The 10,774-nt window shown below is 43.7% G+C and overlaps 1 protein-coding gene across 1 annotated transcript in view; it reads right to left on the bottom strand.

The window, feature by feature from the left end:
* Positions 1–5,301: 5,301 nt before the first annotated feature.
* The window catches only part of MOV10L1 (Mov10 like RISC complex RNA helicase 1), an 88,315-nt gene continuing 82,842 nt past the window's right edge, over positions 5,302–10,774 (bottom strand). The window contains exons 26-27 of the mRNA XM_050936110.1: positions 6,152–6,243; positions 5,302–5,464 (exon numbers count right to left, since the gene is read on the bottom strand). Of these exons, the coding sequence (XP_050792067.1) occupies positions 5,455–5,464; positions 6,152–6,243 (102 nt within the window). The 3' untranslated portion in view covers positions 5,302–5,454. The remainder of the gene's footprint in view (positions 5,465–6,151; positions 6,244–10,774) is intronic.

The following is a 10,774-nucleotide window of genomic DNA, read 5'->3' as shown; positions in this document are numbered from 1 at the left end:
AACTGGAAAAAGTCATCTGGAGGTAAGGGGGTGGCTGAAGTGACTGCAGCATCTGGGGAGGATGATGGGAAATTCTCCTGTTCCAATGGTACACTCAGAACTGGACTCAACAGTTCATCCTCCATATCTTGTTTGGAGCATCTGCTCAAGGGTGCCCTAAGTAGAGATAGGGGCAAAGCTTCCTTCATGGAATGGGTGGGTTCCAGTAGGGCCAGCAAGACTGATCCAGCAGATAGTGGGGAGTGCCACATGAAGGTAACCAGCAGCTTCCATGCTGCTGAAGGGGAGGGTATTGCCACACCACGGGAGGACCTTTCATGTAATTGTACTAACCTGTAGTGAACTGGTGGCTCTTATGTTCTGTCGGAACCAGCCGACTATGAGAACTCGGATCCTGGATTAAATGGCGGTACTGTTGAAACTGATGGAAATATGTAAACCATAAGAGACTGAGTTGAAACATGGCCCGACTGTGGCAATTCCTGGATAGGTCGGATTTCCCTAGGTGCGTGTGGCAGAGGAAGATGTGGAGATGTCAGTTCCCCAGAGTGAACCACTCATGTGGCTCTGGTGCCTTCTCCGAGCACTGTGTTAGACTCGCATCAGAAGTCTCCCTATGAGATAGGAAGCAGGCAGATACTGGACACAGTGTTGGTATATAACCCACAAATACTCATTATTACTTAGAAAATAAACCACTCACTCCACATTCATAGCCCAAGCATTCTACACCAGAATATGAAGATCAGAATTGAAGTCCTGATGGCCAGATGACGTTCAGTCTGAGCACAAGATGCGAGGAGCCAGCATAACCACATCTTAATCTAAACAGGGCTCTGGATCCACGAACAACTCCAAATTGTGACAGGTTTCAGAGTAGCAGCTGTGTTAGTCTGTATCTGCAAAAAGAACAGGAGTACTTGTGGCACCTTAGAGACTAACATTTATTTCAGCATGAGGTATGCATCCGAAGAAGTGAGCTGTAGCTCACGAAAGCTCATGCTGAAATAAATGTTAGTCTCTAAAGGTGCCACAAGTACTCCTGTTCTTTTTCCAAATTGTTGAGAGTATCAAATATCTTTAATAATCCACTTTGTCACATCAGTAATTGTCTTGGCAATTTCAGAGACAGTTCTGGGCAAACTGTCAAAACCCAAAATGTTTAGAAACAGTCCCAGGCCCAAACCGTTCCTCTTTCCCCAGTTCTTGTTTACAACTACAGCAGATACATTTCAACAGGTACATTGTTATGGCAATGCCCCCAATGTTATTTCCTTATCTCGTATTTCTCCATCTTTCTCATAAAGTTATTTTTCACAAGCAACTCTTGATGGCTTAAAACCTCAAATTCTTGCTTCGGTTGTCAACACGCAACTCATGGCAAGCACACTTCATCCATATTAGGCCTATATTACATGGATATATGGATTATGTATGGATATATACCTCCCAACACCAGGTGTCAACAGTACCCATTCTATAACTGGAGCTGAGAACTGTCCCCGAACTGACGGATCCCTCATCTTAATGGAGGCTGACCCTGAAAGCGTGCACGGCTTGGTACCAGCGGATCTGTTGGTCTGTGCAATTTTGTGTCATGCTTGTGTGCCTTGGAACGCTACCACTTCTCTGTGGCTGGAACTCATGGAAGGGGCACCATCCTTTGGCTTGGAGGAAGACTTACTGCCGTGCTTATGTGCATGCTTCCTTGCCTCCCAACTAGGCTCCAGCACAGAGTCTGTAGCTGCAGTACCACTGGAGCTGGAATTGAGCCCTGCAGCCAGAGGCGCACTCCTGAGTTCCACAGGCCAATGTATGGGGGTGGGCAGGGGAAGCAGAGGAGTGTTTCCTGGCCTTGTTTTGACTTCAGATTCATGGCAACCTCCATGAGGTGCTTCTAGAGGAGAAGAGCCTGGCCTTTCTGAGTACGACTTGGGAAGAACTGGCAGACACTGCACCTGGATGAAATGTGGGCTTTTTCCAAGCAGTAGAGGCAGTGTTGGTGCTTGTCACAGAATGAACATGGGCAGCAGGCACAGATCTTTAAACTTGGCATCTTTGTCATAATCTAGTACTTGCGTGTGAGTACGGGGGGGAGACAACTGGAAAACAGATTCCCCCAAAGCCCAAATCCTACTAAAACAACATTTTATATTTTGATTGATTTGATATATATCTATCTCAGAGGGGTAGCTGTGTTAGTCTGGATCTGTAAAAGCAGCAGAGTGTCCTGTGGCACCTTATAGACTAACAGACATTTTGGAGCATGAACTTTCGTGGGTGAATACCCACATCCGACAAAGGGGGTATTCACCCACGAAAGCTCATGCTCCAAAACGTCTGTTAGTCTTAAGGTGCCACAGGACTCTCTGCTGCTTTAGCTATATATAGAATTTCTAAACTTGTTTGCTTTTAAAAGTGCATCAAAGATGAGAGGACACTAGCAGCTCCAACTCAGAGCATGCAGCAGTGAGAAGGAACTGGAGGCGCAGTTGGTTCACCCTACTCTTTATTACCTTGGACAAAACCATAAGGCAAAGCAAGGGTGCATGCGTGGATCAATGGACACCACTACTTTCAAATTCTCCAGCTCTGCAGGCATGGCATGCTTGCGTAAACCCTCAGTGGAATACAATAGGGGCCATCACTCGAAGAAGAATAAATGGATTAAAAACTGGTTAAATGATAGGTAGGTTTCAAGGTATATTTAAAACAGGTAATTAACAAATGGCTATGGTTCTAGTGGGGTCCTCTAAGGATTGATTCTTGGCCCAATGGTATTTAATCTTTTTATCCATGACTTTGGAAAACAAACAATTACTAAAAAAATTTGCAGAGACAAAAATTGGAAGATAGTAAATAATGAAGAGGACAGGTCACTGATCTAGAGCAATCTGGATCACTTGGTAAGATGGGCTCAAGCAAGCAATGTGCATTTCAATATGATAAATGTAAGGTTGTACGTCTAGGAACAAATAATTTAGTCTCTCATGCTGTAAGTATGACCTATCTTGGGAAGCACTGACTCTCAAAAAGACTTGGGTGATGTGGTGGATAATCCACAGAACATGATCTCCCAGTGTGATGCTATGGCCAAAAAGGCTAATAATGTGATCGTGGGATGTATAAAACAGAATACAGAATAGAAGTAGGGAGGTTATATTACCTCTGTATTTGGCACTGGTGCAACTGCTACTGGAATTGTGTCCAGTTCTGGTGACCACTTTTCAATAAGGATTTTGAAAATTTGGAGAGGATTCAGAGAAGAGGTACAAGAATGACTGCAGGACTGGAAAACGTGCCTTATAGTGAGACTCCAGAAGCTCAATCTATTTAGCTTATCAAAGGGGAAGACTTGCTCACAGTCTGCAAATACCTACATGAGAGAACAGACATTTGGTAACAGATGGCTCTTTAAATCTAGCTGACCAAGGTATGACAAATCCACTGCTGACTGCAAGTTCAAGCTAGACACATTCAGACTAGAAATAAGGTGCACGTTTCTAACCGTCAGGGTAATTACTGGAACATCCCACCAGGGGTTGTGGTGGATTCCCTGTCACTGCAGATTTTAAAATCAAGATTGGATGTTTTTCTAGAAAACGTGCTCTAGTTCAATCACAGCTATTGAACTTGAAGCCAGAATTATTACAGGGAAATCCTATGGCCTGTGTTATGTAAGTCAGACTAATTGATCACAAAGGTTATCTGTGAAATCTTAAAAATCAAAAACAGTGTCTACATGCCATGCTCTAGTTCAGCCAAGAGTTACTGGGATGGATGCAGGAATTAGAGGTGAAATTCTGTGTCCAACTTTATGCAGATCATCAGGCAGACAGATAAGTTGTCCCTTGTGGCTTTACTCATATGAATTTCAGATTTTTGAAAAGCATGACATATAGGTCACTACCTTGTAAAAGGCTATCAGACTTCACGAAACACTGATCAGAGCTATTGTAGAAAGACTGTCAGTCATTTGCTGGGAAACAAAAATAAAACAACCCACAAATTTTGGTAGTTCAAAAAAAATTAAAAGAAAACACTAAAGTGACTATAAGCCTTCTACTCATTATTATGGGAATACCTTTAATAAAAACATTTGCTTAAGGCATATATAGGCAGTAAGAAACCCAATAAATGAAACTGTAGGCAGTCCAGGCTTGATCATATTGTTGCTTGCAGTATTTCTTAATCTTCAAACAGATGCACCAAGTTTTCATAAAAATCCTTAGATCACTACAGTTGAGGTTATTTTTGTACACTATGCTTTATTATTTAAACATTAGTCAGTAAATTTCTAAACATCCTTTATCTCATTTATACAGGAAAATAAGCCATATGTATGTTATCATATTTTTTCATGTAAAGAGAATACTTAATGCGGGCCATTCTCATAGAGATGGATTTGCTGAACACTTTTTCCAAAACAAAAAATTAAAGTTAGTTTGTTGGAGTAACTGCTGCAGTGTTTTTCCACCTCTACTGTAGAGTGTGCGATTTTTAACTCTAAGTAACCCTTGTAATCTTTAGATGACATCTTCCAAACTAAATTCTAATTTCCTAGTCCCAAATCATTAAGTTGATCCTTTCTGTGAAAGTGCACTAGAAACCATCTAGGTTATCTGCTTGCATGAGATTATTGGCTGCATTAAAAAAAAAGGTTAGACGTTGCCTCAAATGTAATGCCTTGTCACTACTTCCTCTCTCTCGCTAATAAAAGAACCTGGACAAAGCTCAAATGCAGCACAAGCTATGAGTTTCATAAATACGGTAGCTCTATTATAGGTTTTTGTGGCAGTTCAGCCCTAAGAGGCTAAGTCACCCTCAGAAGCTACAACAAGTCAGAGCAAGGAAAAACGCTTTTTGGAAACAGTAGCTTTCTTCAGAGAAAAATGCCAAAGACTAAAGAGAGGGGAAGAAGAAGAAACAGAAATGCTTGAAACACTGCAAAAACTATTATTTTGCTATAAAGCTCTGTCAGAAGCCTGGATTGAAATACTTGCCTGGGTCTGAACAGAAACTGGTACTATATGAACTCAAAGGATTTGCAGGGCAATGAATAAGAGACATTACAAAATCGTAGAATATTACAGATACAAAATTAAACAGAAGATGGGAAAAATTCAACATTAGTTCCTGGTTCTTTTTAGCTTCTATTTTGAGAAGCCAAAAGGGTAATGGTACATTACAGTATGCATAAACTTTAGGTATTTATACTGTTTTGGTACAACAGTTAAGACTTAAGTTGGTATAGCAACTTTACCTTGACATATAGGATTTTGAACTTAAAGTTGTTTTTAGTTAAATTAAAAAAATCCCCTTAAGTTTAGGAATACAAACTACTTAGAAAACAATGCTGAAACCAGAGGTCCTGAGCTTGTTTTGAATTCAATGCTTATCACACATTCACTTTCAGATGGAAAAGTCTTCTGGTCATGCCCCGAGCACTGGAAGCTAGTCGTATCTATGGATTAAAAAAAGTGAGGGGAAAAATAATTACAAATGGTGAAGTAGATCCAACCACCCTTCTGTGAATATGAAAGTGCTGGTTTAGATAAAAAGTTAATTCCTGTGTAGTAAATCTAGTATCTTGCTTAAAAGGGCTCAATTAGCTTAAATCATTCTCTAAAAACTGTTCTCCCTTAGTTAAGTTGCTATAATCTTAGAAATAGATTTTCAGGTTATTGGTGTAAATGCTCAACAAGCAGTCAGCCCATTCGTTTTGATACACAAAGCTCTATTTAGGAGCTTTTTAGGCACTCATTGGAATATAATGTTCTTGGTTCACTTACAATTTTTGGATGTACTTTTTACTCTTTGTAGGTCTCTAAAGGCCATGCTTAATGACTTGGAAGAAAAACTTTAACAACAACAACAACAACAAAAAAATCTAGTCCCCCAAATACATGTGCACAATTTTGATAAGTTACAATAGTCTATATAACCTAGAATTTGGTAATTAACACCTATGGGAAAAGAAACACTTGGTTTCACATCCTTAATCATATCTCAGTAACCAACCCTTTTGAAAGCTAAATGGAAACAGATGTTACTGTATTTGTCAGACCCTTATTAGAGACTGTATCTGTTTAGAAAAAACACACAATAAGTTGCCCCCACACTTAACCATACTGGAAAGGCAGGCACTCACTGTTGCAGAGATTTCAATTCAGAAGGCAAATCACAACCTACATAAACTCCATTTGCTAGGCTGTATTCCAAAAGAGCACTGAAACAGGGATCCTACCAAAAACAAAACAAAATGCAAGTTTAAACACAGTAGCACATTTTGAATTCATTTGTGTATTTAAGAGAGTATTAACAGGTGATACAAGAGTACAGGAGACCTAAATTTATTTGAATAAAGTATTTGTCAAAAAATAGAACCTGTAGACTGGTTAACAAAAAAGGTAATTAAATAATGTTGCTGCATTTAGCTGGAATTTACATTCTCTACAGATAGATTAGTATGTGCTCCTAAAAGTATGAGACGTTTCTGAAACCCTGCACTCTGGAAAGGCACAGTAACCTTATCTGTTTGATCCATTATAAATGATAAAGCCAATACACACAGGCAGGTGGTGATTCTAAATACACAGAATGCTTGTTAGCTGTAGTCCCCCACATTTCCTTACCTGGAAATGAAAGTGTTTTGCTCCATCCTCTCACCTTGGTCAACTTGGATTTACAAAGCAGTATTTTTCAGGTAACAATCATGATGTTTAGGTTGATTTGTTTAGTTTGATTGTTAATACCTTGTTAGATTCCCTTTAGGCTTGGTATTCCCAAAATAATCCAAGGACTCTTAGGGCTTCTTTTGGGAAGATTGGATTTCTAAATTATAAATTTATATTGACCAAGATCAGAGGAGGGACTAAAACACTTTCATTTCCAGGTAAGGTGGAGGACGGTAACTTAAAGAATGATGCTTCACACTGATTTTCTCCATCTAAACTAGGGTGACCAGATGCCCCAATTTTATAGGGACAGTCCTGATTTTGAGTTTTTTTTCTTATGGCTCCTATTACCCCCTGCCTCTGTCCCGATTTTTCACATTTGCTGTTTGGTCATCCTAATCTAAACAAACCTAGAGAGTGTCCCTATATGGTAGGGAAGATAGTCTAAGCCATTTTATTGACAAAGGACAATTCTGACTGTCCTACTTCTACGTATTTGCTTACTCTTAGGACATGGACAAAAAGCTAAATATTCTAAAGACTTGTAAATGATATCTGAAAGTATTCTGACATTGTGGATGGCAATGCCCATATTATTTCTTAGGGCATGGAAGTCAATAGCTGTAGTACTAACATGCACAAAGTCCCAGCGCAACTGAAGCCACAAGCTGAGAAGTCAAAAATATTGCATATAAATTCCTTTCTCCAACTGTCCCTTTAGTCACAGATAGGGATACAAATTTAAATAAAGGAGATGGCTGTGCACTGAAAAAAAAAATACAGGAAACTAGAAACAGTATGCCATCTTGGTTTCTAGGTGAAATTTATAAGTAAAACTCCCCCCACCCCCAACTGCCCATCCTCCGAACTCCCTTTGGGATCTGAAAATCAGGCCAGATTCTTTCACATTTGTGCATCACCACCATCAGTAGACCATACAGTCCAAATTCTGACTTTATTTTACATCTGTGCAACCCCATTGAAAGCAACATCCAATGGAGCTTCTGCACATGAGAGCAGAATTTGGCTCCGCAATTTAAACAATTATGAAATCTACTAATATATATGCTAAGAGAATCCAGCTCACAAACCTAGCACTGCAGAGATAATGCAGCTAACATGAGTAAAAAAAAAAAAAAAAGACTTGACTTTTAGTGACATGTCACTAAAGTCAAGAGAAGGTGCCAGCTATGCATAGAGATAGGTATGTTAGGTTAGAATGTGCCATTTTAATCACTTTTCCAAGCAGAACTACACTAAAAAAAGACAGTTACCTTCTCATAACTGGTGTTCGAGATGTGTTGCTCATGTCTATTCCACAGTAGGTGTGTGTACTCACCATATGCACTGGCGGCGGAAGTTTTTCCCCTAGCAGTACCCATGGGGGGGGAGAGCCCCCCGTGGCCCCTGGAGTGGCGCCTGCCTGGTGCAGTATAAGGGGAGCTGCGTGCTCCCCCCACCCTCACTTCCTTCTTGCCAGACAACTCTGGCAGAGGGGAAGGAGGGCGGGATGTGGAATACACATGAGCAACACATCTCGAAGAACACCAGTTACAAAAAGGTAACTGTGAGTGATTGCTCATGTGTATTCCACAATAGGTGATTGCAAGCTATACTTTCTGGAAGTGGGTAGGAGTTCACAAGTTCTCGGGATGAAGTACCACCCTGCTGAACCCAGCGTCATCCCTGCTTTGGGAGACTATTGAGTAGTGCGAGGTGAACGTGTGAACCAAAGACCACGTGGTGGCCCTACAAAATGTCCTGTGTAGGGATTTGGGCCACGAAGGCAGCCAACGACGCTTGCACCTGGGTCGAGTTCGCCCTCACAATGGGCAGCGGGGGCACACCCGCCAGCTCATAACAGGAGCGGATGCACCAAGTGATCCAGGTGGAAAGCCTCGGAGTGGAAATTGGCGGGTCTCTTGTGTGCTCACAGCTGAGGTGATGAACAGTTGCTAGGACTTTCTGAACGGCTTTGTCTGCTTGAGGTAGAAAGCCAAAGCCCGTCTCACATTGAGTGTGTGGAGATGGCATTCCTCACTAGCCGCATGAGGCATGGGGCAGAGGACTGGTAGAAAAATGTCCTCTGACCCATGTGGTAGGCAGAGACCATCTTTGGGAGGAATCTGGGGTGTGAGTGGAGCTGGACCTTGTCTTTACGAAAGACTGTATATGGCGGCTCAGAGGCCAGGAACCACCTGGCCGACGTGATAGCAACCAGGAAGGCCACCTTCCACGAGAAGGGAGACCAGGAACATGTGGCCAACAGTTCAAATGGGGGCCTCGTATGACAAGCCAGCACCAGATTCAAGTCTCATTGTGGGACCAGGGGCTTAGAATATGGGTAAAGCCGGTCCAAACCCTTAAGGAACTGGCCAGTCAGAGCATGGGAGAACACAGTGTGTCCTTGCACCGGGGAATGGAAGGCCGATATGGCCGTCATGTGTACCCTGAATGATGAGAGCGCCAGGCCCTGGGCCCTCAGGTGGAGGAGGTAATCAAGGATAAGCTATATCAGGGCGGCCATTGAGGACACACTTTGTTCCGCCACCCACCTAGAAAAATGAGACCACTTCGCCATGTAGGAGCAGCGAGTGGAGGGCCGTCTACTTTTGAGGAGACATGCTGAACCTGTTTTGAATATGTCCTTTCCTCACCACCGAGCCACTGAGCAGTCACACTGTGAGGTGAAAAGCTGCCAGGCTGGGGTGCAGGAGGCGGCCCTGATCCTGAGAGAGCAGGTCCGGGCACAGCGGCAAGGGCCATGGTGGAGCCACCGCCAGGCCCAAGAGGGTCCCGTACCAGTGCTGTGTGCGCCATGCTGGGGCAATGAGGAGGACCCTGGCTTTGTCCGTCTTTATTTTCTCCAGGACCCTGCTCATCAGAGGGAATGGGGGAAAGGCGTAGAGAAGCTGACCTGACCAGGACAGGATAAAGGCACTGGAGATAGTGCTCTTCCCTAGGTCCCCCCGGAGCAGAACCAGGGGCATCGTCAGTTCTAACGGGTCACGAATAGGTTCACCTGGGGAGTTCCCCACCTTCGGAAGAGCTGGTGGGCCATTTCCAGGTGTTCCAGGTGCCTGGCAGGTGAAAGGCTTTTAGGTGGATGTTGTGAGCTATACAGAAGTCCCACAGACTGAGGGACTCATGGCAGAGGATTAGGCCCCGCCTTGCCTGTTGATATAGAACATTGAGGCCATGTTGTTCATGAGGACCCTGATGACGACCTTGCCCTTCAGGTGCGAACGGAAGGCCATACACACCAGTCATGCCCTGAGTTCCTTGATGTTTATGTGAAGGGTCAGGTCTTGCAGATACCACAGGCCTTGGGTCTGAAAATTCCCCACATGGGCTCTCTGGCCCAGGTCCGATGCATCGGACACCAGCTCCAACGATGGGGCCCTGTCACTGACCGGGACCTATTGAAGCTTGGTGTGGACCACCACCGCAGCGAGGTGATCACTGGCTCAGGCACTGTGAGGACTTTGTCCATGCTGTCCATGGCCTGGGAGAACTGCGAGGCCAGCCAGAGCTGGAGGGGCCTCATCCTGAGTCTGGCATGGTGGACCACATAAGTGCACGCCAACATGTGACCTAGCAGTTGTAGGCAAGTCCTGGCTGTCATTACCAGGAACATTGCAATTGAGTCGATGAACCCTTTCAGAGTCTCGAACCTGTCTGTGGGGAGAGACCCTGGCCGATGTTGCGTCCAGCACCACCCCAATAAATTCTATGCATTGGACCGCGACTAATGTGGACTTGGTGCTGTTTACCAACAGGCCCAAGGCGGTGCACATGGACAGGAGAAGTGCTACACGATCCCTCATCTGCAATTGGGAGGTGCCCTTGAATAGCCAGTTGTCCATATAGGGGAATATCTGGACCCCCTGGTGCCTGAGGTAGGCTGCTACCACTGATATACACTTTGTAAAGACCCTGGGGGCAGCTGACAGACCAAATGGGAGGACTGTGAATTGGTAATGATTCTGTCCCACCAGGAAATGGAGGAAGTGCCTGTGCCCTTCAAATATGTGGATATGGAAGTACGTGTCCTGTACATCAAGGGCAGCGTACCAATCCCCAGGATTCAGGGAGGG

Source organism: Gopherus flavomarginatus, chromosome 1, assembly GCF_025201925.1.
Source record: "Gopherus flavomarginatus isolate rGopFla2 chromosome 1, rGopFla2.mat.asm, whole genome shotgun sequence".
Taxonomy (NCBI): domain Eukaryota; kingdom Metazoa; phylum Chordata; order Testudines; family Testudinidae; genus Gopherus; species Gopherus flavomarginatus.
Note: the sequence above shows the minus strand (reverse complement) of the source record. Positions and strands in the feature narration are given on the sequence as shown.